The sequence below is a fragment of the Suillus clintonianus genome (assembly GCF_016758775.1).
Source record: "Suillus clintonianus strain FC179 chromosome Unknown DEU56scaffold_7, whole genome shotgun sequence".
NCBI classification, from domain to species: domain Eukaryota; kingdom Fungi; phylum Basidiomycota; class Agaricomycetes; order Boletales; family Suillaceae; genus Suillus; species Suillus clintonianus.
This window is the reverse complement of record NW_024539231.1, coordinates 292,463-318,203: the sequence shown is the minus strand read 5'-3', so window position 1 is coordinate 318,203 and position 25,741 is coordinate 292,463. Positions and strand designations below refer to the sequence as shown.

The following is a 25,741-nucleotide window of genomic DNA, read 5'->3' as shown; positions in this document are numbered from 1 at the left end:
ATAGTATTATGTACACAGATTGATGTTCTCGCATACAGATTGATGTTCTTGCATGCACTATAATTCAAGTTCGGAGGCTCAGCGCTCAGCAATTATATGTATGCTACATTATCGCATTTTCTATCCTACAGTTGTATGTTACATTATATCCTATGTACAGTTGTATGCTACATTATCGCGCGTTATCTATCCTACATGTACAGCTGTATGTTACATTATCGCATATCCCACCTTAGTATGCTACATTAACGCATTTCTGCATTTCCGTCTGACGGGGTGTTGGGAAACAGTGTTTATATCACAACTAGACATACAGAACTAATGAACTAAGAGGTAAGTAACTGGTGCTCAAGTCAATGTCGAGTAGGTGGTGCCCAAGTCAGTCAACAATCAATTGTAAATAATCAGCCATCTCTTCCGTCAATGCATCTTGTTCTTCTTGATCAATGGCGTCAAGGTCAGTGTTCTCGAGGGATTCAGAATTGACCTGGAAACTCGCAATATTCCCCAGCGGTTGTCCTGTGAGATAGATTAGTATGAGATCTATGTACTCAAACAACACATACCACGATGGCCAACTTGATCAGCATCACGAGTAGATTCACCAGCGCGCTGAAGGCGGACGCCAACACCTTTGGCTCCCGAAAAACCTGCGAGTTTCTCAATGCGACTCAACCGGTAACAATGCACTGCATTGATAGCCAGGCGCGAACGATATTGGCGCTGTAGCTCGCAGGCCAGGTGAGGGTCTGAAACGAGAAGTTCCTGCATGACGTCAGACACCCCAAGCTCTTCATCATGGATGGCGGTGCGCAGGCGCCGAACTTCAACGTTTAAACGAGTGATTTCTTCGCGAGCTCGATGAAGCTTGAAGTATTTCGTGGTGGCCTCTCGATGACCCGGCTTCGACCAATCACTGCTTCGAATGTCATCGCGAGAATGACGCAGAAGATCAAATTCGCCTAGAAAGCCATAATCAGCAATATCTTTCCAAGAAATATTCGGACGCGGTGGGTTGAGTCCGGCGGCTTGAGTGTTGTAGCGAATAATGGCATTGCGAATAGCTTCTGAACGACGTTGTAGAGCTTTGCCAATCTGCTGCCGTAGCTTGTACCCTACAAAATAAATAAATTCATCAGTGTGCGTATTTTGACATAAACGAGCTTACCGGTTCCTGATAATGACAGTTTCGAGAGCTCGAACAGCCTCATCACAACGAGGCGCTCTAGCTCATCTAAGGCGGTGCGATACTTTCCCATGCTCGCTTCTTCCTTGAAACGTTGGTACTCCAGTCCACCAATCTCCCACCGCTGGTCCACGGCCAACTGAGCCTCTATATGCGCGACAAGTCCCTCGGCGTTCTGTAGCTTAATGTATGAAGAGTCAACTCGAATACGAGCTTGTGCGAGGGCACTGTTGATCTGCGTTAAGCCTCCAGTGGGGATATTAGTAAGGGCGTTGTTGCCAACTTCGCGAGCTACATCCCAATCAGCACTAGAATGATCAGACATATCAGAGATAGGCTCGATTACGGTATGTAAACTTTACTCACCGCCGTTCGGCAAGTTCGTCCAAAACCTCAACGTAGCGTATGCAGAGTTGATCCCAAATTGGTGGCAGCTTCAATCTGTCAAGGTAATTACGTTCTTCATCAAGAAATCGCGGGAAATCTTCATCAGTAAGAAATAACTCGGCCTTGATGGCTGTGAGCTCGGCGGTGAGCGTCTGAATCGATTTTAATCCCTCTCGATAATGATTCCAAAGAAACGTGCCTGATCGTTCATTAGTTGCATAATTGATGGACTTGAAAAAAAAAATTACGCACTGAGCGCGGCATATTTGTCAGCGTCCCAGAACGAGAAGTGCTCCTCGATTGTCTGGCGCCGGTGGAATGGGGTCGCATGTCTTGTACTGCGAGCAAGCTCATTTGATGACGAGAATACATGTTCACAACCTTCGCCCTCAGTGTGTCCAATTCCCGGAATGTACATGGGATGCCAGTCTAGCTGGCATTTGCGGTTATGGGCGTGTCCGTGAAAGGCGCCTACCATGAGCCGAAAATCTAACTCGCGTGCTTGCGTTCCCAGGGAACTGTTAGTTAAAGTCTTCGAAAAGGCGCATCCGATGTCATAGGCACAGCCGCCATTCTTCCCATACACTGCGAGGAGCTTCTCAATAATAGCAAGCGGATATTTAGCCCTGTAGAATTATAGCTCAGCAACGATAAAGATGAGGGAAAAATAACCTAACAATTCCCCACTCCGGACCATGTCGCATGCCAGAACAACGAATCGATGACGACACGCTGCGATGAAAATACCTGATTCATCGAATACGGAGAACATTTTTTTGCGAGTGTCTGGTCCGGCATTACGCCACCGGTTGACGCACGTGAATGTCCCAGCACCTTCGTTTGCGGTGGTTTCATCTGTCCAGTTGTCATCGTCTGAATCCCTCTGCATAGCATAATCAGACTACAGTTGTGCACAGAGAGACGTCTTACCTGTCGTGTTCTGACTTCATCTTTGAACCTGTCTACATCACAAGTGTCAAGCCAGTAGTCCGACCGTGCCTTACGAGAATCTGTACGCCTGGTTGAGCCGTAGATCGCGGAGTCCCACCGTTTCAGACTATTGTTGCCATCTATAGACACCAGCCAATCGAATTCTAGAGCAGGCTCGTCCTCCAGCACGTAGAAGCATGCGCCAATGCGGTGTGTCATGTTTCAGCGCCTTGCGAAGGCGCTGATTCACACGGTGGATGATTTCCAGATAAATATCGTAAGCGGCTGAAAATTGCACGCAAAGGTATGGTCGATAGGGAGACTATGACAGCATCATTAGCGAAGTCATAAGATGCGATTTATACGTACGTCATGCAGGAAACAGAGACTCTTGACTTGGGCTTGGACACTGAACCGAGGGCAAGTTCGATGTATTTGACGGTAGGCTGCAAGAGTGCGCAGTGATATGGCAACTGTTGGATAAATTGGTGAGCACCCGATGTAGCCATGATAGATCAATGTCTCATTGGGGTATTTGTGTGAGAGCCGTGATTGAGGTGAACTGTGGCTTCGTGCTGCAAATGAGTTAGGGTATGTAGAAGTAAAAAAAAAATTGTACGTACTAAATATATCAACAAGTTCAATGTTAGTCAATGAAACACTAGGAGAATCGCATAAAGGTGGTTCCGGATCTTTGAATGTCGGCATCCCGTCACCAGAGTCGCGAGAACGGTAGTCGAGGTAAGCATCGACAAGCTGGTCTAGCTGAAGGTCCCATTGATCGGTTTGATTTTCTGTGCGGTCCTGTCGAGTGCGGAGGTCAACATAGCGACTAGTATATGGTATGAGTGAGAGAATATAGAGATAAAAACCATACGTGCTAGCCACTGATATCTGCGATCTGCTCAGCAAGTCCTTCGAATGCTTCATACTCTCCACCTGCATGACTGAATTCCATCCCTTCGTCTCCAGGAGGTGCCGTGAGTGGCAGGGTCTCAATATCCATGCCGCAGTCAGCCATCATATCCTCCACCATATGGCGATCCTCATTGGACATCTCTGACATGAGTGGGACGTGGGGGTTAGAGTTACAGGCGATAAAAACTATAAAGCAAAGAAATACCTTGAATTTGAGCCTGACGGCTTGCATCTGTAACTTCCCTGCGTTGAAGCTGCCGGCCAGCTGTCAGAATACGCGATTGGCGCTGTCTCCCTCGAAATTTGTGTGTGATGACCGAGTTTGAGAGGCCCTTGAGCTTATGATACCCTCCTCCACGAGACATGAGGAGCAAGAGTGATATTTGAATAGTGCAATCCCCAAGTGATGACTCTGTGGGCGTAGGTGAGTAGCTGAGAGCAGAGCGTTGGTGGGTGAATATCTGAATAGTGCGATCCCTAAGTGATGACTCTGTGGGCGTAGGTGAGTAGCCGAGACTAGAGCGTTGGTGGGTGAATATCTGAATAGTGCGATCCCTAAGTGATGACTCTGTGGGCGTAGGTGAGTAGCCGAGACTAGAGCGTTGGTGGGTGCACAGACCACTTGGGCAGGGGTTGTAGAGGGCGGTGGTGGGCAAGGATAACAAGGTGGGAGGCAGGTTGGTGCAAGCAGCGTGCTGGGACAGGTGTTGTAGAGTGGGATGGGAGGCAGAATGCTGCAAGCAACGTGCTGGGGGCGCAGAGACGACTGCGGTGCTGGGATTTTGGGTGAGGCAGATGAGGCAGATGTTGTAGAGGGCAGTGGTGGCCTTGGGCAGATGTTGTAGAGGGCAGTGGCCAGGCTATAGAGGCGGCAGCGATTGCCTGCAGTGAGCAGCCTGCTATGTGGTCGGGATAAGGGAAAGGTCGTGGGAACCCGACAAATCAACCTCTATGACGAAAATAGGCGCATTGCGGGAAGTGCCGGATTGAGCGCGGCGGCGGTATACGTTCCTGGGGCGGGGCGCCAGCTTACTTAAACATTAGTACTAGGCTTTGGTGGTGGTAGAGGTACAAGGTGATTTGGGGCACGGTTTAATACTGGTGTCTGGATATTACTACATCCTAGCCTAATTATAGTTGACGAGGCACGTTATCGTTCAGCCTAGTAAGGCTTCCTAATTGGGCTACCCAGGTGATATCTTCACGTGTGACATGTGCCACTGTCAGGCGTTCAGTTGTCTGTTTCTTAAGCTAACACACCGAGTTTCAAGTGTTCTGACATGTTTTATCTTTCTTTTTAGTTTGGCCTACTGTACTGGCGAGGCTGCAATGTTAATGCCAATGATCTTCGTTTTGAACTCGCAATGCCATCTTAATGCGAGGTTCATCATGTCATCACATATTCAACAGCCTAAGTGTGCTTTAGCACACCTGAATTTTGGTGATCAATATCAATCTGTGTGATTACTGACTTCCTACTTGAAAATTCACTGTAGATCCAAACTATTTCTCTGCTCGCTGCTCTCACCTGCCAGCTCTGGACTCCCTCCCACTGGCTCCCTCGCGAGTCGCACCTTTTTGGCCCTCAAAGAGTTTGTTTCGCCATTCAACGCCCTATACCAGCCTCCCTGCACCTCCCCATACCTTTCTCGACACCTCCTCTATCCTCTCACATTCCCAACTACACATTTACTTCCTCTTGCACCCTCTAGTAATGCTGCACTACCACCACTGTCTCGCACCATCCACTACTGTCGCTGTCTCGCACCCGCCACCATCTCACCACTGTCACCGTCTCGCACCCACTGCCGTCTCACATCGAATTCTACCTCCCCACCCTCTCATGCTGCCGTGCCATCTTGCAGCCACCGGAGCATCCCACATTGTCGCATCACTCGATCTCGCACCCGTCAGCCACACGGCCTGTATCACACTTTGATTAAGTGATCACGGCAGTTGCAACAAGTCGCAGCAGTGGGTACTAGTTAGAAACACCAGAGTTATTAACCGGTTAATAGCCGATGTTAGTAACATCCGGATTTCTCACTGAGCCCTAGTGTACTAGTACTATATGCATCGAGGAGTCGACGAGTTCCGATACCTGGTAGCGGTGTTCAGGGACATTGATGGTGCGCTGATCAAGCTCAGATGCGATTACGAATGAATCTCAGCCTTGCGAAAGGGTTTAAAGGTTGGCCACAGCACTTTAAACTCCATCTCCCAATACTCCACGATGCTGCCGCTTGTCCTGTATGATATCCTCTCTGATCTACCAGGCAATAATTGGTCAACCAACCCCGCGAAGCCGAGGTCAGTAATTCATGCTATGTATACCAAGCTTTGGTATCTGACCAAAACTGCGCCCCAGGTTCGTTTTGAGCTACAAGGATATTCCGTTCGTGACCCTCTGGGTCGAATACTCAGACATCCCCATCGCTATGAAGGCCATCGGTGCAAAGCCAAACAAACGCAGAAACGGCTCGGACATCTACACCGTCCCCGTTCTCAGCGACCCCAACACTGGCGCCCTCATCACCGACTCCCTCGAAATTGCCTCCTACCTCGAAAAGACATATCCCGAGAAGCCTATCTTCCCAAGTAACTCAGAACCCCAGATACGCACGTTCGATTCTGCCTATCCGAGCCTCATTCGACCTGCCATTAAGTTCATCCTCGCGCGCTGCACGGAAATATTAAGTCCCGCCAGTGCGAAGTTCTTCATGGGAGCTCGTTCGGTGGATATCCCACTGCCTTGGGATGCGACGCGCGATGCGGATTGGGAGCTACTAGAGAAGGGGCACAATACTGCGTATGATTGGTACCAGAAGAGTGACGGGAAGTAGATTATGGGCGACACTTTTTCATATGCAGACATCATCGTCGCTTGTTGGCTGCTGACATTCAAACGAGTGTTGAAGGAGGATGAGTGGGCTAGGATCAGTTCTTGGAATGGGGGGAAATGGGCTCAAGTCCTTGCAGATGTTGAGAAAGAGTGTAAATTGGCTTAGAAGACTTGCACGTATGCTACTGTATATTTGCTAGGTCTTTCCGTCCTGCTAATCGGATGCACGAAGTTCGAACAGGGCTGACCTTACGATACATCGAGGCGTCGAACCTGAGGCCTGAGAAGTGTGGGTCTGTGTGCTGAGTGGTCTCATCAAGTTTCATGCAGCTGGACATTACGGTAGTGCACAGCCACTGCCGAACATCAAACACAACTACATATGATTCTTTGATGATACTAGCAACCACCCCTTAAGCTTGATCAAGCACGGACATGGCATCTCAAGCTGCAGCGGCAACCATCCTCGACTCGGTCATCCTAAAGATTCTACATGCTCACAATTTTTCAAGGTCATCGTCACAGGCTTCTGTGGTTCTTGCCAGCCTCGTTTCTCGCTATCTTATTCTCCTCTCTTCTGTCTGTGGTAGCTACGCCGAACTTTCAGGACGCTCACGAATATCAGTATGGGACGTGTTGAGCTCATTAGGAGATCTCGGTGTGAACCTGGAAGAGTTAGACGAGTATTGCGTCTCTGAAGGAAAGGATCTTGGAAGGTATGCGAGCAGTAGTGCCAGGAGACTCGACGATCTCTTAGAATTCAGAGGTAACTTTTCAAATAATCCTCTTTACCATTAGGTTAACCCACTCATGTTCACAGGTTATCTCGAGGACGGCCACGAAGATAACTCGATACCTCTTATCGACCCGCAACCTTTGTCAGGCGACGACTTTGACGATTTATTCGACCGCTCAACTACTCCAGATTTCCTCCCACCTCTCCCAGATGATACATCACGACCGCGAAGCGCATCGCCCGCGCCCACGCCTCACCCCGTGAAGCTAGAAAAACCGCCTTCACTCATCCCACAGCACATAACCTCCAACACCGTTTCCGACTACGTAACACAGGTCAACTACTCAGAGTCAGTCTTAGCTTCCACCCCAGAGTGGCACCTCCCCTCGCGCCCACCAGCCAGCGCCCTCTCCCGAAAACAGCCACCTCACCTTCCAACCCCCCAAACAGAACAAGCGCTCCTCCAAGCATACCACCACATCCTCACGCACCCCGTCCCCCCTCCCGGCCCACCAAACCCCTTAAAACACAAAGTTGCGACGACTCTCCTTTCCCAAGTACAAAACAACCCGCGGTGGAACCCTCCAGATACGCTATACGCCAATATTGCACCCTGCCCACCTCGTGTCGCACTCATCGGCCCTTCTTACCCAATCGCACAGTCGACTCTGGACGACATACGCGCAGGGAAAGACGACAAAGAATCAAATAATAAACCCATATTCCCCTCTGCGCCACCTCGCCCAGTCTTTTCCTCAGACAAACCCGTTTTTCTGGTGTCTCAGCAATCTTCGCGTCTGCCAGACCTTGCGCGTCAGATCTTACCTGTATGTCATACTTTCGCACATCCGTTTCATATCTCACCATGGTGCTACCATAGCCCTCAGTGCTCGCACGCACCACGCGTCTCGCACATCCACCTGTATTACAACGGGGCAACCAGAAACTCTATTACGGCACTGGTATCAGCGCCCCGTGGAACTCTTCAGCATCAGGGGCGCCTACTGCCACGAAAGCAAAAGACGAGAGCACAACTAACGGACGCAGCAACGAACCTCCAACGTTCACATTACCCGACGCACAAATGTTCGCCACGTGGGATTTCGAGGCAAAGAGACCGCAAGAGGCATTGGTAGTACGCAGAGGGAGGGGCGGACCTGCTTCTGGAGTGACACTGTCTATGGGGAACCGTAAAGGGTAGCATGCTGAGGCAATTGAATTGGATGGCGACCATTTTCTCCACAAATGTACCATGATCGAGGGCTAGATTCGGCTCAGCATTGGCTCAGCAATAGCTATACATTGGTGTACTCAGGGGATGCACAACAAACAGGTGATAAGAGGTGCGGTGAGTGATATGGATACGGGCCGCAGCCTGTAGTTGCGAAGATGGCTGAGCATGAGCTGGTCCACCGGATTGATGGGTGTCACTCGTCTGATGAAGAAAGACTCGACGGAAGTGACACAACGCCTCATCCGATTCTTCTGCGGTGCACCTGGGAGACATTGTGCGGGCGGGCGGGCAGACCCATCCTGGATGCTTGTAAGGAGTACTATATAACATATTTTGCATACACGAATGAGTTCAGAACTTCCGAAAGAGTGTCACGAGTGGGAGGGGAGAGCATAAGTATTAAGAGGGAGCTGGGAGGCACCAATCAACTTTGTGTGCCGTACTGTACCGTGCACGGGTGCGTCTTGTTCAAGTTCTAATTGGCTCGTACTCCCTTAACACTGTTCGAAGTTTCCTCGCAATGCACACTGGCAGAATATTTCCAGCCACGAGGAGAACCCGGTGAAGTGCCCCTAATCACGGGCCTTCAAATCTCTTACCGCTTCACTCTCTGCTATCAAAACAAACATGTTGACGATTCAAGGGAACGACAGCCGACTCAGAAGCCAATCATGTCACAGGTTTCATCAATGCATTGCAAAAACATCGTGAGTGCCCAGTTTCACAAACTATAGGCGCTCGCGTCTCATAGTAATAATCATCAATCACTTTAGGTGACGGAGCGAGTGGTCGTACCAGTCAATCTATTCAGATATATGATATGATGCCATGTTCATGATTATAAAATTGCAGACCTCGAAACTCCACATTGTGGGATTTCAGGTTGCGCTGTCACGGAGAATATTGGCTTTCCACGGAAAAACATCAATGTCAAATGACGCCTGTGAAGATACACCATGTGCCAGGCAGGTACTATGCATATGTTACACATGTACTTCAGTGGTCTCGACGTTTACGCTCTTCTTATCCTCGCCGTCGGTACCACTCTGCACTGTTTCTGTGGGAGATTTCCTGTCATTTTCATATTGCTTGTCCATGGGCATGACGTCGTCCGCAGAGATTAGGCCATCGACATAAGTATCGTGAGGAGGGAACAAGTACGATGTAACGTAATAAACCAGGGACGCAACCACAAACTAGCAGTAGGTGTGAGCAAGACATGTGAAGGAGATCAGGAGTGCCGTACCCCATACATCCATGCGATGTCGAATAAACGGGTCGCATACCCTATCTTGATAGCTGGGTTGATCGAGTTGATAAGGCCGGGAAGCGTGGGCCCAACTGTTACTAACATCGCCAAGACTGCGCGCCAGTTCTATGTAAGCGGACAAATATATCACGAGGCGGAACATAGCAAGTAGTATCAAAGCTTACAAATCCTGCGGTGTAGCGATATCGTCCTGAAGGGTCATACATGGCAGGAACGTCAACATGGCCTTTATGCACCAGGTAAAACTGCGTAGTGCAAAGGTTAATCAACCATCAGGCGCGGGCGTGCTTCTAAGTTACACTCACATCGGTGACCATGATACCAGCAAAAGGGCCCAGGAAAATGGTATATCCATCCATAAAACTCAAGAACCCCGTAGCACTATCGGATTTAAGGGCTCTATGAACTGCACACATGACGAAGACTTACTTAGCAAGAATCTCCCATGGGCACAGAGCCCAGCCACCAATAATCGCACACAATATCTGACCGCGCCTGATGTTGATATACTGTTCCAAATGAGCGATTGTTTGTGAAGAGTATAGATGCTAACCTTGGGACACAGAACTGTCATATCATTTCCCGCCCCGAGGGAATTGGCGCTGATGTTGGTACCAATCGTTGTCAATGCGAATACGAAGGAGGCGAAAAAGGCTGCGGCCCGGTTGTCCCAACGATCGATTATCAGAAGAGGGTCCCACAGGACCTCGCCATAGAGCTGTATTCCAGCACTAGTCACAGCAATTCCGACGAAGCTGCACAGCGTAAATGCGATGGGTATGATAAACGGTTGGACGTATTGACTGAAAGGCCATTAAGCAACATCGTGGATCTCAGACGGGAATTCATACGCTTGTTCATTCTTGGCGTAGCGCTGCAGGTTTTCGTGAGCAATCGTGGCAGCACATTTACAGACTCATCTGACGCACAGTAAAATCGGGAATATTGACTGATAAACTGGCATAGATTCCCAAGGCGCTGTTCATCGCGCTGAGCCATGCCCATGAAAAGTAGTTGCCCTCGATAGTTGCATGCTGGGAAAACAATCCCTGTGAGGCAGGGACCCTTACAAATGCCCATATGATCATTGCCAGCCATGCTATAGGTGTGAGTACACCCTTTGCGAAGAACAACCAACGGATTTTATGAGGAGTCACGAAAAGAAACGGTAACTGGATGAGCCAATAGAGAAAGTAACATAACAATCCTAAAACAATTGGTCAGATAACCATACCATAAGGGCAGCAGGGGAAAGGATGTACCAGAGCTGGTAATATTTGCGGAGACAGGTAGTTGATTAGGCATCCTTGCAATCGACGGCCAAATGGCTTTGATCATCTGAAAGGTATTGGGTGTCAATATGCCCAAAGAAGATTAGTAGAGTACGACTCAATGCACCTGATACACGCATTGCGACCCATTGTATGTCTAAATGCATGCATGAGTACCCATGTCATAAAATGCACTCCCACAATCATTACCTGTATACCGAACCAGAACATAGATAATAAGACGCGACTGAATACGGTGAAGTAACTGAACCAGAAGCCGAAAGACGATCGATTCAATACAGGGAAGGCGATATGTAGACGAGCGCCTATTGTGCCGGTCAAAACCATCACGACGGAGATAATCGCATAGGCAGCCGCAATACATGGCAAAGCCTGACGCCTATCAATTAAAGCGACGTCAGATGAAATGTGTTATCAGAGCGGAGGACTGGTTCGAGGAGTCATACCAAGATAAACCGATTGCAAGCATGGAGCTAGCCAACTCCCAAACTGCAAGATTGGTGGCATCAGAGACCCAATAGGATATCTAGAAAACAAGCCCATTAATGCAATGTATGGTGATAACTTTGGTGGGATGTCCTACATAATTCCAGGTGCTACGAATAATCATCGAGGTTATAAAAAACGGCTGGACGGTGCGACTATCGTACTTACGTCCATGTTCTCAAACGAGGAGGTACCGGATCCATGTCCTTGTTGCTCCATCCATGGTTCGCGAAAGTCGTTTCTTCACGGTCGAGAGCCCAATTGGAGGGCCTGAAGAAATTGACTAAACCTCCGCTTTCCATCATGATGGTTAACCTAGAACAAGAGATAAGTCCATAATTTAAAGTCAGTGCATTTCATTATATACTAGGCTATACGCGTGAACAAGTGACCTCTGCACTTATTTATGTTGAGATAAGAGTTCAAAAGTTCACAGACAATCGGGATGCCAGCTTTCAGGCTGTCATGGCCAACGAGTTGTGATAACGAACTTGTTCAAACTGCTATTCCCAAAATGGATAGCTGACTAAATGACGTTTGCACAGAGAACCACGTGGGACACGTTCAGTCTCACAAACGCGGTCAGCCTGGCATATGATGCAGGCCTTGCTTCCTAAACCGTAGTTCTCAGTGTCACCATACCTCTTTCATTCAACCGCTGTGAACCAGTCGATTTGGTCCGATCAACTCATGTCCGACCCATTCGACGTTATACCCTTCGAGGTACGTGCTACTCATATAAGTAGCCTCAAACCACACCCACCGGTCTTGTCAAAAGGACATCAAGGGGGAATGGAAGAAGCTAGGATCAGGCTCTTTTGGAAATGTTTTTAAAGGTATCTTGTTCGATCAAATACTCCTCCCAGCTAACAGGCGTGTAGGATCATACCTGGGCATTGAAGTCGCGATCAAGGAAGTCCTGCCATCCAACAGTTATAACGTTGCCAAATATTTTGAGAGGGAATGGAGACTTATGAAGTAAGTGTGCGCTACTAGTTACAGATCGATATTAAACGTCGCGTCAGAGAAGCTCGCCATCCAAATGTTGTACTTTACCTCGGCCTATCGCGTGCCCCGCCCCCGGATGGACGAATCTTCATAATATCAGAGTACATTGAGAACGGTGGGTTCAGTTTTGGAACATTATCTCCTGTTCCTCTTGATGCCGTTTGTTCAGGAAATCTCAGAATGTACATATTCGATAAGACGAAACCCTTTCCGTGGCGTCTCCGGCTTTCTTTTGCTACAGATATTGCCCGTGCTCTCGCATACCTTCATGCACGCAAGTGCATACACCGCGATTTGAAAGGCGAAAATCTCCTGGTCACCACAAACGGCAGGTTGAAGATCACCGACTTCGGTTTCGCTCGGATTGCCGCCCGCAACGAAGAGGAAAGTAAACGTCTAACCTTCTGTGGGACCGACTCTTACATGTCACCCGAAATTCTACTCGGGGAAGAGTTTGATTTACCTACCGACATTTTCTCTCTCGGTATCATCTTCTGTGAGATCGCGGCTCGGAGGTTAGCTGACGACCGCCATTTCAAACGTATCGGCCCAACTTTTGGGATTGACGCCGAGGAGGTACACCGGTTGGCTAGCCCCGGCTGTCCACCTGCGTTCCTTGCTCTTGCGTTCGACTGTCTTGCTGAGGATCCAAAGGCACGCCCCACCACTCGCGTCATTTTAGACAGGCTAGGCGAGATTGAAAAGGAGGTTTTGTCACGTCCAGACACTGATGATTTGCACGTCGGGAGCATCAAACTTATGACAGGAGGCAGACGTCCGGGTGCTGCTCCCCGCATCCCGAGTTTTGGGGCTAGTGTCGGGAAGGACATCAGGCATGGCACGACCTCCGCCAAAGAGGACGTTCTCGCGGCCTTGTCCAGCGGTGAAGAAAGCAGCGATGAAGAGCTCGTGGACACCATGCAAGGTCTGGCTATCAGTCTGTATCCAAACAGCGATTGGAGCACGGCTGCCAACGGTGAGATTATTGATATAGACTTCCTACGACTTCTGATAACGTGCTTCGATTGTTGACGCCCAGGACACGCAGGTGATAGCACCCAACCTCTTCTCGTCAGTAACTCTAGCACATTGTCAGAATACAGCACCTCCGTCATCCGGGCCCATGTTCCCACAACTGCAGATGACATCCCGACATCTTTGTCCTCCATTCTCACTATTCGGCCTGCACTCAACCCAAACGGAACAGCAGAACCCATTACCCCAGGCGCCTCCTTGACTGACAATAGTAATACTCCGACAGGCAGTGACTCCATTCTGTCCGCGCAGAGTTATCAGACTGCTCAATCATCCATCCAGTATTCCACCACAGCAACGAAAGGCCACTCCTCCATCGACTCTCCCCCTATGCTTCATCGCTTTACCTTACTAAGACCTGGCTCAAAGCGTACCAGTGGATCAGTATCCCCGACACGTCATGCCGACGGAGGATGGAACCCCTTGGAGCTGATCTTCTCTAGCGGACTACTCGTGCAGAGATGTGATATATGCTCAAAGAGGATTGGTTGGAAACCTGTTTTGGAATGTGACGATTGTGGGCTGCGGTAGGTCCTTGACCTACGATGATAGCGGGTCTCATCCATGACATAACTCCAGGGCTCACGTCAAATGCGGAGAAGTTGCCCCTCGTGACTGTAATGTTCGTTCCGTAATCCAACCAGCCCTGCACACATCGTCACCCTTGTCAAAGGGAAAGAACCAGGCGAAGAGAGTGTCCTTACCTAATTCGATCACGCGATAGGAACCCTGCATGTTCTCGGATTAGTGTTTACGAGCCTGTCGCAATCATCACTTAGTCGCCTCCTTTCTGGATTCCCATCAAGCCACATAACTTACATTCATAGGACGATAGATCATACTACGTCACTGCTGAGTCACTCGGTATCCTTGCCTTGTATTGTTTACCTACATTAATGTATTCCCATTCCCAGCATTCGACAATGCAAATAGCACTCGAGCTCTGGTCGTTATCATTTTGCCGAGTGACAGCGACGTCGTCGACTAGACAATTGTGCCAACACAAGGACTCTACATAAGTACACGATGTCCTTTACAACTTTACCCATATCAATGGCAGATCATGTGCGTCGATTCTTAACCACCATCTTCTCATCTGTTTAGGAATACGTCCAATCGAGGCATGCTGCCGCAATTCAGGGCCTCCCTGGTGCTACGGACATTCATGATGTGTAATAATACAGTCCCTGATGCCGATCTGGGACCGCGTCCGCCATATATCTGATTTGAATAGACATACAGCACGTGTGCGACACCTGTTGTGGGTGCTTGACGATATGCAGCTAGGTAGGTGCGAACTCAGTCTAGTGTGTTGAGAGGAACGTTTCTTACAATCATGTTAAGGTTACGCCCAAGTTTGACACACGCTCAAGCAGCAATAAAAATAAATGGCAGGTCGCAAATCAATACCAATCAAATATCAATCTGGCCACTGTATCGTGCTTGTTCGGTACAACGATGTTTCATCATGAAATGGCATGGGACTCCCATCCTATTCTCAGCTGTATCAGGAGAGTACAAATAAGCTCTTCTTCCGAAATTCAACAATTGGCCTCCTGAACAACGCCCCAGCACCATACTCAAAGGTACACAGCGTGCAGATGTCTCCGTTCCCTTATATCCTTGCTGTAACTGTCTTGTTGCTACTGTATCGCAGGTCTTGGTCAAGGAAGTCAGCTGGGCTACCCCTTCCGCCGGGACCGCGACCACTTCCATTCCTTGGCAACATTTTTGATATTGACATGGTGCATCCATGGCGTACATATAGTGAATGGAAGAAGAGATACGGTTAGTACTGCGATTTCGAATACTTGCCCCTCTCACATTCCCAGTAGGTCCCATTGTATCGTGTCGTCTGATCGGTCAGACCGTCGTCATAATCAACTCTGAGAAAATTGCAAGGCAACTCCTTGATCAGCGCTCAGCGATATACTCTGACCGTCCTGCAGGTCCTGTGCCCAAACTGTGAGGTCGCACTTCCCCTCATGATTCGTTCTGATTGTGATAAATTGTTAGTTTTGGCGTAGATTTCATCACCGCGTTTCTTCCATACGGGGATAGACTTAGGCTTCATCGACGATTGTTTCACCAGGCATTGCGTTCTGATGCAGCAGATTCTTATCGAGATCTCTATTTAGATAAGGCTCGCCAGTTGTTGTCTAACCTCATTGACTCTCCTGAGGCATTCGAGAAGCACATTTTCCTGTAAGTTAGTCATTCCTTGCCCCCTGACGCCTACTATATGACTGAGACGGGATCAGGTACACAGCTTCGATTATCATGTCGGTAACTTACGGACACGAGAAAGTCTCTTGGGATGCTCCTCCCATCGTGTCTGTCGCCGAACTTGCGGAGCTATTGACTGTTGGCCTTCCGCCAGAAAGGAGTGCAATACTCACGGCATTTCCGATACGTACGCAATTTATTTAAGATAGAGCTTCTGATGCTACTTACCTCGTTGCAGTTACGCAACTACCAGCGTGGTTTCCGGGTGCAACATTCCAGCGTGTCGCGCAGCGTACGCGGAAGCTGGCACTTGAGTCCATGAACGAACCATTTGAATACGTAAAAAGGAATATGGTGAGCGCATGACCTAATAGTCTCGTGGACGCGGATACTCAAGGGGGGCTGAAGGCTGCCGGAAGGGCACCAAAGTCAATGGTTTCAGATCTTTTGAGTGAACGGGATGAGGGCAAGGAGGCCTTTCCAGAACAAGCGGTGAAAGAAATTGCCTTGACTGTCTTTGTTGGTGAGCTCGCTTTCTTTTATGATATAGGAACGAGCCAACATGCGGACGTTTATAGCTGGATTTGACACAGTAGGTCCATTATATTACGCTACACATAGTCCGCGGACAGATCAGCTGATGGATTGCACAGAGCTCCTCTACGTTGTGCTCCTTCATACTGGCGATGGTTTTGCATCCCGAAGCTCAGCGGCGTGCTCAACAAGAAATTGATTCTGTCATTGGCGTTAATAGACTGCCAGATTTCTATGACCGACCATCTTTGGAGTACGTGGAGGCAGTTTTTCGGGAAACAATTCGTTGGCATAACGTTGCACCCCTTGGTGAGGGACTCGATGTATTAACTGTATCATTTTCATTGTTCCTACAGGTCTTCCTCATGCAACATCGAGAGATGACGTCTTCGGAGGCTATTTCATTCCAAAAGGTTAGTCGGCGGGTTCGTACTCTATAATCGCATCCCTACTAATGTATGTGTCTCATTATAGGCTCTCTCATTATGCCTAATATATGGTTTGTGGCGATCTCTTGATGAGAGTCTCATGCTTTGTAACTTAGTCGCCCTTCAGGGACATGTCCAGAGAAGGACACGAAGATCCTGATGATTTCAAGCCAGAAAGGCACTTTGAAAGTGACGGGACGCTTTTGCCAGACACGATAGCGGCGAAACCTATGTGGGGTTTTGGAAGGAGAGGGTGAGTGAATAACCTTATTCAGGAACCATTCTTCTTACAACCTAGATAGATGTCCGGGGCGGTTCGTTGCCGAAGCTGCGACATGGAGTGCGGTGGTGCATCTCCTTGCAACATTCCGGATTACGAAGGCAAAGGATGAAGCAGGGAAAGAAATTGAAGTGAAAGAAGAGTTCACATCTGGAGTGGTTTGGTGCGTTCCTGTGTGTTTGATAAATGAAGTTCGATATCCTTACCACTGTTAATTTCGTAGCCGACCCATGCCGTTTAAATGTTCTTTTGTCCTCCGATCGACGGACAGGGAGCAGGCAATCTGCTCGGGCGATTAAACTTGAATGGGGTCGTGACCTGCTGTACGAGACGAGGTAGTTTACTTTCAGTATGAAGTCTGTAATAACACATTGTATTTACTATTACATCAATAATAATCGTTCGCTGTCGAGTTTTCGTCCAACACACACTTCTAATAAAGTTTTGCAGCACCGTTATGAGCAGCTGCAGGTACCTGCTTGTGTTGATTTCGTTCGATTGGGACACTCGTTGATTTCTCCGATGGGGCGTTTCATCTACACAAGACAGTTGTTAAGAGTGGTTGAAGACTTGTAAAGGACAGTGACCGGTACGAGTGAAGTGTGACGACGTCAAGTTTAGTAACAAAACAAACCACAAAAAACAGTCTAGGAAGATAAAAAGTAGGATCCTGCAGTTGAAGTAGATGTGAAACGTCTATCCTTGCGCCATAGAATGCTGCAATATGCATATGGTGATCAATTTCAACGATACACTCAAATGCCGGACAGTCCGCGCGAAGAAGTTACGAGCTCGATGAGTATACCTAGTTATGACATGGTGGCGGAATTAATCAGAACCAGGAAGTAGCGCAGACGCGGAGTAAAGAAATAACAAGTGCTAACGGAGTAGCGAGGGGCTGAAAAACGCCAGTAAGATAGCATTATCAATTATTCCAAGGGAAAACCTACCTGAAGAGACGAGACGCACTTATTTCTTCGGGGCAGCCTTTTGCTTCTTGCTCAGTGGGGGCTCGACTTCAGCCTCAACACCCTCTTGAAGCTCAGTCCACTCTCCCACACCAACTTCCTGTCCGAATTTTCTCCTGAAGCGTCCTAAACGACCAGTGCCCTCCTGCTCTTCATCTTCTATGCCTCCCTCACCAACTGCTCCGCTCAAACGTTGTGTGGCATTCCACAGAGGGTTATTTGTTGTGTCGCGCGTTAAATGTATTCGTGAGCGTGGTGAAGTCGTCCATTGCATGTATGATGAACCGTCCGCACGAACCACACGCTGAGGGAAGTGAGGAACAACTGGGTTGGGCAGTTTGGGCAGACGTCGCTTGAAGATATGCGAGCGACCGTACGGGGAGGTAGAAACATTTCTAATTAGTGACGATGGTGACAATAGTGCAGAGGGACGTTTATGGAGTAGAGACATCGTCGGCGGTCGCTGACAATTAACTTGAATGGAAGTACCGCAAACCTATTAAGCTTCAAGTGGATCATGTGACCCAAAAACTTTGAAATTAACTTCGGGTGCTCATCAATTGATCACTGGCAGATTTCGCCAACTTCAACTAACATTTTCAAGGACTTGTACCATAAGCTCGGCCCAGTGCCCACTACTCACAAAGGAGCCTGTCTCGCACCAAGACTACAAGACCACGATACCGATACCTAGATCCTCCCACAAACCCCAGTCTATACACGAAAATTGCCTTCTCCGTACACAGATAATTTAAAACGCCCCCCACAGGGCCCACACACCATGTCTGACAATGTTCTCATGCGATGATCAACATCGTGGTCCATAGATGGAGGTCATTTATGTCGGTTCTTTCAGAGTCGACTCGACTATTCCCCTCAGTTCCCTGCTACGTCACCCCTGCCTCGGGCCACCACTCATTTCGATCATGTCAGTCTTCATTTTTAGTAAACTCGCGATGAATGACTGATTCAGTGTGTTTCCAGTTCGAGATGGGTTCTCCGCCTCACCCTCGAACGGAATTATACAATTTCTACAGTAGAACTTTTCTTTCCTCGTACCCAGACATAGCCATGGGCCACCAGTCGTTGAAGCCGCGCCCGGGCAAAAACGTCAAGCCAAGATTACCAACACCCAATTTCGCGAGATTTCCCTCCTTATGACGTGTTGTAGAGAAGCTTTAAAAATTGCAGGGGCGGGCGGGTGTACTTTTTGTTCTTTGACAACTCTCGTGAGTATCCAACATTACTCTCCTTGGACACAACTATCACTTTTACTGTGGGTCTGTCCCTCGAGCTGGCAGCTGCAGTATTTGTTGGGGATAGATGATCTACATATTTCCTTGCAAGCACTGCAACTGTATCGGCAACGGTTTTGCTTACCTTCATCCAGTCACACATAAATTGCAACCTTTGCAGCTCCCTCCATGTTCAAGAGTCATTCAGGCGGTCGTGTTTCCAGCCCAACAACTTGAACGTCCTTCCATTGAAGGCGCACATTGCGAGTCTTCCTAGCCTTTACTCATTATTGACTCAGATTCATTTCATTTTGTAAAGGACAGGCGCACGCGATATATTATTTCATCAAGCATACACATCATATAACGCATAAGATATCACCGTTGCAAGCCGAAACTGACGTTCGTTCACATATTAGACAACAAGACAATACTGCCTGTACCCAGGACCGCAGAAACGCCGACGATCAAAACAGTGGACACAGTACCCAAGGAAACTCCCAGAGGACCATCCCAATTGGAAGGGACGGTCAAGGTAACGGAGGAGGAAGGGACGGTGAAGCCTGCGGATGAGCACGCGGCGGCGTATGCTGATCGAAGTGGTCAATACAGTGTGATGATCATGGTAGCAGGGAGATAGTACCAGTAAGAGCAGTAGATGAACCAGCTCGGGGATCGGTGCTCGTTGCAAACTTGGCGATCAAGTCACTGAACATGCATTGCTCGCAGGATGTGATAGCCGTGACTGTGTTGGATGCGCAGAGACAGGAATCATTGGCGGCGCACATCTGAAGATGGGGATAGATTAGATAAGGATGGGAGGATGGAGGGGGACATACAGTGATTTGAGCGGTTGCATTGGAGCACTGGTTCTGACACTGATATTTGACGGTTACGAAAGAGGATATGATGATGGAATGAGGGACTTACGTCACTCAAGAGGTATGCATCGGTGACGTTGAGAAATTGGGTCGCATCGACAGTTCCGACAGAACCACCGACAGCGATCGATAACGAAAGGGCTACGATGATGTGTTTCGGAATGAATTCAAGAAAGAGAATGAGTAGACTGACCTTGACCAGCAAACAAGATGAAAGAAGCAAAGGCAATAAAAGCACGCATGACTAGCAAGGTGTGGTGGAAAAGGACAAGGCAAGATATTGATAGAGAGGCTCTTTATAAGAATCTTCCAACGCCTACCGGAGCCGCTGGGAATCCAATGCACTGGTTCTCCTCTATTTTCGTTTGACAGACACAGCTGAGAGCAGCGGGCTGCAGCGGGTAACCCAAGGCGATGAGAACGAGCGGGTGGATGTAATACCACCGATCTCTGAGCCGCGACCCACGTGATGTGTTTGTTGACGCGAAATGTGCAAACATCAACATTTCATACTTACAATCTAACTGCCATGGCCCCAATCGCATTCAGCGGTACTATTCCTTCAAAGAAGAAGGCTGACCTTCAGGCTATTGCAGTAGCTCTTCAAATCAGTGATGCTGGAACCAGAGAGGATCTACAAGGCAGAATCAAACGTCATCTCGAGCAACACCAATCCAAATTTGAAGATGACCCTGTGTTCTCTGGTCTATATGGGAAGAAGAAGAAAAGCGTGCAACCTCCTCTAGGGTCAGTGCAATCTGTATTATAGTTACCAGTTTCGTCCTTATCGTTTTGGCAGTCGTTTCGTACCCGGTTCACCAGACAAATCGGAAGTGACGCACGAGAGCCCTCAACTCACTCGCAGTGCTCGTCGTATTGTTGCGGTTGACCCACGTGAGACAACCGCTGTCGACGACATGCACAACGTGTCTGTAATGCTCAGGAACCTCCCTATATCCCCTGAGGTCGACTCCCCTCTTCCCCCGTCTGCTAAGCCTTCTCCCCAGAAGGAGCAGCGCAAACCAGACAGTGTTCGACCTGTCGCGTCCATTCCAAAAACGCGTCCAGTCTCTAAACCTGTTGCTGTTGTCGTTCGTGACTCCCTCGCGAGCCTCCAAATCAGCGTGCAGACGCACACCCGAACTACTTTGTTGACGACGCGTGCCGTAAGTGTCACCTTCCTGTGGGGAATCAAATCCATTAACCACGTGTTGTTTAGGTCCTCTCCGACTCTACAAATATTTTGTTCCTCACGGCTCTCCTCGAGCTACTCTATGTTCTCTACATGGTTGTTCCATGGCAGATTGTTAAGGTTAGTTTTCCCGTACTCTTCTTCAGTTCACGTATTCAACTTCCACTTTAGCTAGCACCATCGCTCTCAGGCTCGCGCAGCCAGTTTTACCTCGCGATCCCATATCCCCCCGCTCGTACCTTCTTACAACCATCCTTCTGGACCGTCCTATTCCACTGGTCGATACCTACCATCCTCGTCCCCCTCATCTTCGGTCTACTCGTCTCCTTCCACCCCGCTAATTCTACATCCGCCCGGATCCCCCAAGTCCTTGCACTCGACCCACTTTCAGCTTCTATCGCTCGTCTCGCAGCTCATGTTGTCTACCCCTTCCACACTCTCGAAGCCTCCCTACAAGGTGTAGACGTCATCGGTCAGAGATGGCGCCTCTTGACAGCATCTGTCGTAGTTGCATTCGCATTCGCAGATGCTATTTTCTCTGCACCTAGTGCGTTTGCCGAGTCGAGGGTTCGCTTGCGCGCAAGCACTCCAAGGCGTACTGTCCCATCCGAAGATACTCTCGTCTCTGTTACCGCTGAGTCATGAGTTTTGCGCTTTTGCGTGTACATACTATGTAACGAGCCGTTCATGATCTGTTTCTCTCATTTGATTTGCTTTGACGAGCTGCTGTTTGGTTACCGCACCGACATATTTATTCTTTACCTATTGGCATTCTATGACCTGGAGTATTACTACTGTTGTGTCCCTAGGCCTGTCGCAGCATTGATGTGTGCGAGTTCTTTACGTCGTGTATGTCTTTCATTCGGAATATATGCTCTTGCATTGACCCCCATCTAAGCGGTGTCCTGTTGGATGTTGATGGTGTTTGAATCAGTTCTGGGTTCCTTGTAATGAGACCTGATTTGAGCGCGCAACACTTTCAGCAAGTACTTGGGTACTTGAGCTCGAGGGTAACCACGAAACAGACACTTGACAAAGCGTTCGAATCCCAGTTGTAAAGCTCAGGCGCTCGTCCGGTCCTAGGTAAATGCACGATTCGCGGATTTGGGTGTAGTCATGTATGAGAAAAGAAAGGGTGGGCAATAAAGTTCTCTGCTGTACCAGAGATAGTAGTGGGGCGGTGGAGCGGAGCGATCTAGCGGGACTCGGACGGATCTGGTTTAGGCAGAAGCAGGGGTAGCAGGGTGTTAGGAGTCCAGGGGAGTTCGGGGTCGCAGCAGTAGGCACTTGCATGTAGAACACAGAGACAGATCATCATCATCGTTGTCTAGCATCTTCCTTCGTCGCTCCTGACCATCGTGCTGACCAGTCCATCTGGTGATGAGAGTGGGGCAGCGACCCAGCACAGGAGAAATTAACCTCGAAGACTGTGCAAAACTACGTGGACTCACTGATACAGAAACGACACGACGCAGAAACTCGAATTCCTCTCCTACTCAACTTACTTTCTTTCCGGAATTTTCAGATAGCACAGCTCCAGGCACCCCTCGCCGTCGCATTGTCTCTCTGCCGCCCCACCTAGAACGCCAACATTCCCCCGAATTTATATCGGAGCAAACCGGGAGCACGAAGTTTATGCTACAACCCGCACGGTTTACACCTAGACAAAGAGAGAGCACAACAACATCACCATCTTCAACTTCCTCACTTACAATCACCCGTCCTACGCCGACCCCATTTAATAGCACCGCACAGTCACCAACCACGAAACGACCAACCTCATCACGATTCAGCATGCCCAACGAAAACCCGCGGCCGGTACCACTTTTTAGGGGAGACTATGGAGACAAAGAGGAACCAACGGAGTGGTTCGCTCAATTTGAGTTATCGCTGCCAGAATCCTGGGACGATGACAAGAAGGTAGACCGCTTCGAGATGCAACTAGCGCCAGGAAACTTAGCGGAGGAATGGTTTCAAGACAACGTTCCCACTAAGTCCATCACGTTCGCAAGTCTCAAACTCGCATTCCGAGGGCGCTGGCCACCACCACGACGGCCTAGATACACACGTGCGCAGCAGAAGGAACGGATTATGGCGGAAATACTGGAGGAAAGTGATATAGGGTCATGGACGGCAGGAAACTATGGTCATGTCACCTGGGCAACCAGAGTGTCGCGCCTGGCCTTAGGAATGGGAGACGTAGAGGGACACCTGATCGAGTACGTTATCGAAGGGATACCAAATCTCCTGAAAGACCACCTCAAGTGCGACTACAAAAACTGGGACGAGTTCATAGAAGACGTGCAGACGGTACCAAGTGTGAAGATTAAGAGGGGACGAGAGGATTTGGACAAGGAAAGGGCCAGAGACGCAGACATCGCGAGGTTGAAGGCACAAAGCACACCGTCAATGGCTGCATTGCAGCAGCAGTTCGCGCAGATGGCCACAAGCACCTACCGACCAAACACGTATCGAGCAGCGTTACGCACTCCCACACCACCCAATCCACCACCAGTACTCATGAACAACCCAACAAATGCTTATTCGTTTCCAACTGCGCCAACATTTCCAGTTCGAGGAGGTCTCAACATGCGAGGAACACCATTCACGCGTATGCAACTAACTAGAGCACAGATTCTAGAAAAACTGTCTGCAATACCTCAACGAAGCAATACGGAGATGGGAGTACGTCAATACGAAGCAGACGTAGAGTTATGGCATCGAACACACGGCACAGAAGGGTTCCCGACCATAGAACGACCGTATCCACTCCGCCCAGGAACAGCAATTCTCGGATCGGGAGAATGCTATAACTGTGGCATGGTCACAGAACCACCTCACCTCGGAGCGCAGTGTATAGTCCAGGAACCGTTGAAACCTCAAGAGGCTCGCTGGAGACAACAGGTGGCGGGTCTCCTCAGACGTACAGCTTCACCTATGAACCGACCAGGCTATGCAGTCGCGCCAGTGCAATACGTCGCATCAGACATCCACCCAAACTACGGCGCATATCGGGCAACAGCGGCAGCTCCAGTATACACGATAGCGCAACATGAGGAGCAAGGAGGGTGGGATGGACAAGACACTTGGGGCATGCAGGAAGCGGGGTACGACTGGATTCCGGAAAACAGCCTGGGACCACTGCCGACAGCGGACCAGCAGTAGCTCCCATGATAACTAGTCCACACTCTAACGCGTCATCCACACCAAATACTGTACATGTTATTCCTTCAACTCTCGTATCGACGGACGCAGAATCACTAACCGATACATCGTCTTTGCTTACTACCCCGGTTGTACTTTCATCTATGCCAAACAATTCCATTACTGACGTTTATTCGGTGGACGCGTCCGGCAAATTCATTCCCTCTCGAACAAGTAACCCGTTTTTAACGGTGCCATATCTGCATGGACCTCGTGGAGAGAAAGCACGATTCCTAGCCATTGTTGATAATGGCGCAATGATCAACGCGATGGACACAGCGGCGTACCAGAGAATAGCACGACATTTAACACCGCTAAGTCCTTCGAGTAGAACCCTTCGCATGGCTGACGGAGCGTTAGTACCATCCACAGGAGAATGGTCAGGAACGGTATCATGGGGACCAATACAAATCAACACAACCTTCGAAGTATTCCCGAGCGGGGGATCATGGCGCATGTTGATAGGTAAACCATTACTCGAACAAGCGCGTGCAATCCACGATTATAGTACTGACTCAATCATGTTACCCCACAAGGAGTCTCAATATCAATTACAGAACTTCTCTACTTACCGCCCCCTCCCAACTCCATGCCTACCAACAGCCATTAGATTCCCTTCCTCGTCAACATTCATAAAACCCCCTACTATAGAACCTAATACACCAACCGCACATACTATACATAATACCCAAACACAAAGTCCTACATACCCACCAGAACAATGTACTATAGAATCATGGGATCATTCTGCGAGCTTAACGCTACTAACACCCCCATCTAGAGCACAGACAGACGAACGCATCAAGAGATCATCGGATCATTCTGCGAACTTGGGACCATCGGATCATTCTGCGAGCTCGGGATCATCGGATCATTCTGCGAGCTTGGCACTACCGGTAACCTCAGTCACAACGCAAATGGACGAACGCACCAAGAGATCATCGGATCATTCTGCGGACTCGTCGCAGCCCATACCTCCAGTTATAGCGCAGGTATACGAGCCAACAGAGGTCAACCAGGTGGACAATGTCGAGGACGACAGAACGATACTAGGTGAAGTACCGGACCTCACAGATCCAAGCCTACCTGACGAAATCTATACTAGATTAACGGCTCGAGGACCATTCCACCCACCACGAGTAGAAGCAGTAGTGAACGCAGTCCGTTTTGGACCCAACCTCGATCAAGAACAACTACGCAAAGCGCGCGAACTGGTCACAGAGTTCGCAGATGTGTTCGCACTATCGATCCGAGAAGTGAAGCCGGTAGACTTCATCAAATTTCGCTTGACAATCCCTGAAGAGGCCGTGTTCTCGAAGAAAGTACACCAACGGCCGTTAACGAAGCCGCAACGGGAGTACCTATTTCCAGTCCTAGATGACATGAGACGAGCGGGGATTACGAGGTTTATACCTGCGGACGAAGTAAAAGCGGTAGCGTCAACTGTGTTAGTCCAGAAAACACACTCG

General features: G+C 49.0%; 10 protein-coding genes across 10 annotated transcripts; 6 read left to right on the top strand and 4 right to left on the bottom strand.

Annotated features, from left to right (window-relative positions):
- Positions 1-379: 379 nt before the first annotated feature.
- Positions 380-3,448, bottom strand: DEU56DRAFT_868810 (uncharacterized protein; the record flags this gene model as incomplete). Its single annotated transcript, XM_041355522.1, has 10 exons — positions 380-519; positions 606-1,115; positions 1,169-1,413; positions 1,553-1,772; positions 1,826-2,199; positions 2,251-2,474; positions 2,504-2,667; positions 2,693-2,825; positions 2,873-3,025; positions 3,164-3,448. 10 exons carry the CDS (start codon positions 3,446-3,448, stop codon positions 380-382), a joined length of 2,448 nt encoding a protein of 815 aa, XP_041213419.1.
- Positions 3,449-5,654: 2,206 nt separating this feature from the next.
- Positions 5,655-6,429, top strand: DEU56DRAFT_868809 (uncharacterized protein; the record flags this gene model as incomplete). Its single annotated transcript, XM_041355521.1, has 3 exons — positions 5,655-5,731; positions 5,790-6,250; positions 6,293-6,429. The coding sequence occupies 3 exons, from the start codon at positions 5,655-5,657 to the stop codon at positions 6,427-6,429; spliced, it is 675 nt and encodes a 224-aa protein (XP_041213418.1).
- Positions 6,430-6,511: 82 nt separating this feature from the next.
- On the top strand, positions 6,512-8,512 carry DEU56DRAFT_776120 (uncharacterized protein). Its single transcript, XM_041351688.1, has 3 exons — positions 6,512-7,029; positions 7,084-7,826; positions 7,880-8,512. The coding sequence occupies exons 1-3, from the start codon at positions 6,699-6,701 to the stop codon at positions 8,198-8,200; spliced, it is 1,395 nt and encodes a 464-aa protein (XP_041213417.1). The 5' UTR covers positions 6,512-6,698; the 3' UTR covers positions 8,201-8,512.
- Positions 8,513-9,058: 546 nt separating this feature from the next.
- On the bottom strand, positions 9,059-11,772 carry DEU56DRAFT_776118 (NCS1 nucleoside transporter family). Its single transcript, XM_041351687.1, has 14 exons — positions 11,450-11,772; positions 11,379-11,391; positions 11,242-11,321; positions 10,985-11,174; positions 10,902-10,931; positions 10,766-10,841; positions 10,433-10,710; positions 10,355-10,377; positions 10,057-10,306; positions 9,933-10,012; positions 9,809-9,884; positions 9,668-9,748; positions 9,480-9,608; positions 9,059-9,429 (listed from the first exon to the last, which is right to left on the bottom strand). The coding sequence occupies exons 1-14, from the start codon at positions 11,584-11,586 to the stop codon at positions 9,217-9,219; spliced, it is 1,656 nt and encodes a 551-aa protein (XP_041213416.1). The 5' UTR covers positions 11,587-11,772; the 3' UTR covers positions 9,059-9,216.
- A 51-nt stretch (positions 11,773-11,823) lies between these two features.
- DEU56DRAFT_776113 (kinase-like domain-containing protein) lies at positions 11,824-14,483 on the top strand. Its single transcript, XM_041351686.1, has 7 exons — positions 11,824-12,004; positions 12,060-12,117; positions 12,163-12,259; positions 12,307-12,404; positions 12,459-13,265; positions 13,329-13,851; positions 13,904-14,483. Exons 1-7 carry the CDS (start codon positions 11,972-11,974, stop codon positions 14,046-14,048), a joined length of 1,761 nt encoding a protein of 586 aa, XP_041213415.1. The 5' UTR covers positions 11,824-11,971; the 3' UTR covers positions 14,049-14,483.
- Positions 14,484-14,866: 383 nt separating this feature from the next.
- Positions 14,867-17,186, top strand: DEU56DRAFT_970351 (cytochrome P450). Its single transcript, XM_041359426.1, has 13 exons — positions 14,867-15,112; positions 15,160-15,289; positions 15,341-15,529; positions 15,586-15,737; positions 15,789-15,904; positions 15,959-16,073; positions 16,129-16,142; positions 16,204-16,393; positions 16,441-16,497; positions 16,559-16,583; positions 16,640-16,765; positions 16,815-16,955; positions 17,016-17,186. Exons 1-13 carry the CDS (start codon positions 14,926-14,928, stop codon positions 17,089-17,091), a joined length of 1,518 nt encoding a protein of 505 aa, XP_041213414.1. The 5' UTR covers positions 14,867-14,925; the 3' UTR covers positions 17,092-17,186.
- An 84-nt stretch (positions 17,187-17,270) lies between these two features.
- On the bottom strand, positions 17,271-18,257 carry DEU56DRAFT_776103 (uncharacterized protein). The gene has a single exon (XM_041351685.1). It carries the CDS (start codon positions 18,209-18,211, stop codon positions 17,762-17,764), a length of 450 nt encoding a protein of 149 aa, XP_041213413.1. The 5' UTR covers positions 18,212-18,257; the 3' UTR covers positions 17,271-17,761.
- An 897-nt stretch (positions 18,258-19,154) lies between these two features.
- On the bottom strand, positions 19,155-20,387 carry DEU56DRAFT_879475 (uncharacterized protein). Its single transcript, XM_041356062.1, has 5 exons — positions 20,070-20,387; positions 19,926-20,017; positions 19,835-19,873; positions 19,639-19,783; positions 19,155-19,585 (listed from the first exon to the last, which is right to left on the bottom strand). Exons 1-5 carry the CDS (start codon positions 20,116-20,118, stop codon positions 19,404-19,406), a joined length of 507 nt encoding a protein of 168 aa, XP_041213412.1. The 5' UTR covers positions 20,119-20,387; the 3' UTR covers positions 19,155-19,403.
- Positions 20,388-20,405: 18 nt separating this feature from the next.
- On the top strand, positions 20,406-21,713 carry DEU56DRAFT_727596 (uncharacterized protein; the record flags this gene model as incomplete). The annotated part of the gene is made up of 4 exons (XM_041347996.1): positions 20,406-20,623; positions 20,676-21,042; positions 21,096-21,200; positions 21,240-21,713. 4 exons carry the CDS (start codon positions 20,406-20,408, stop codon positions 21,711-21,713), a joined length of 1,164 nt encoding a protein of 387 aa, XP_041213411.1.
- Positions 21,714-22,418: 705 nt separating this feature from the next.
- DEU56DRAFT_977171 (uncharacterized protein) lies at positions 22,419-24,233 on the top strand (the record flags this gene model as incomplete). Its single annotated transcript, XM_041359638.1, has 1 exon — positions 22,419-24,233. Exon 1 carries the CDS (start codon positions 22,449-22,451, stop codon positions 24,231-24,233), a length of 1,785 nt encoding a protein of 594 aa, XP_041213410.1. The 5' UTR covers positions 22,419-22,448.
- Between the last annotated feature and the right edge of the window lie 1,508 nt (positions 24,234-25,741).

Excerpts from the sequence above, each read along its gene's own strand:
- DEU56DRAFT_776103 (XM_041351685.1), bottom strand. The coding sequence starts at position 18,211 with ATGTCTCTACTCCATAAACGTCCCTCTGCACTATTGTCACCATCGTCA.
- DEU56DRAFT_776118 (XM_041351687.1), bottom strand. The coding sequence starts at position 11,586 with ATGATGGAAAGCGGAGGTTTAGTCAATTTCTTCAGGCCCTCCAATTGG. Across the intron at positions 9,609-9,667 it reads ATCGCTACACCGCAGGATTT|AACTGGCGCGCAGTCTTGGC; the intron begins GTAAGCTTTGAT and ends CCGCTTACATAG. Across the intron at positions 9,430-9,479 it reads ACATCGCATGGATGTATGGG|TTTGTGGTTGCGTCCCTGGT; the intron begins GTACGGCACTCC and ends ACCTACTGCTAG.
- DEU56DRAFT_776113 (XM_041351686.1), top strand. The coding sequence starts at position 11,972 with ATGTCCGACCCATTCGACGTTATACCCTTCGAG. Across the intron at positions 13,266-13,328 it reads TTGGAGCACGGCTGCCAACG|GACACGCAGGTGATAGCACC; the intron begins GTGAGATTATTG and ends GTTGACGCCCAG. Across the intron at positions 13,852-13,903 it reads TGTGACGATTGTGGGCTGCG|GGCTCACGTCAAATGCGGAG; the intron begins GTAGGTCCTTGA and ends ACATAACTCCAG.
- DEU56DRAFT_879475 (XM_041356062.1), bottom strand. The coding sequence starts at position 20,118 with ATGCGTGCTTTTATTGCCTTTGCTTCTTTCATCTTGTTTGCTGGTCAA. Across the intron at positions 20,018-20,069 it reads CATCTTGTTTGCTGGTCAAG|CCCTTTCGTTATCGATCGCT; the intron begins GTCAGTCTACTC and ends ACATCATCGTAG. Across the intron at positions 19,874-19,925 it reads ATGCATACCTCTTGAGTGAC|TGTCAGAACCAGTGCTCCAA; the intron begins GTAAGTCCCTCA and ends GTCAAATATCAG.
- DEU56DRAFT_970351 (XM_041359426.1), top strand. The coding sequence starts at position 14,926 with ATGTCTCCGTTCCCTTATATCCTTGCTGTAACTGTCTTGTTGCTACTG. Across the intron at positions 16,584-16,639 it reads CTCATTATGCCTAATATATG|GGACATGTCCAGAGAAGGAC; the intron begins GTTTGTGGCGAT and ends GTCGCCCTTCAG. Across the intron at positions 16,766-16,814 it reads TGGGGTTTTGGAAGGAGAGG|ATGTCCGGGGCGGTTCGTTG; the intron begins GTGAGTGAATAA and ends CAACCTAGATAG.
- DEU56DRAFT_776120 (XM_041351688.1), top strand. The coding sequence starts at position 6,699 with ATGGCATCTCAAGCTGCAGCGGCAACCATCCTCGACTCGGTCATCCTA. Across the intron at positions 7,030-7,083 it reads CGATCTCTTAGAATTCAGAG|GTTATCTCGAGGACGGCCAC; the intron begins GTAACTTTTCAA and ends TCATGTTCACAG. Across the intron at positions 7,827-7,879 it reads TTGCGCGTCAGATCTTACCT|CCCTCAGTGCTCGCACGCAC; the intron begins GTATGTCATACT and ends GTGCTACCATAG.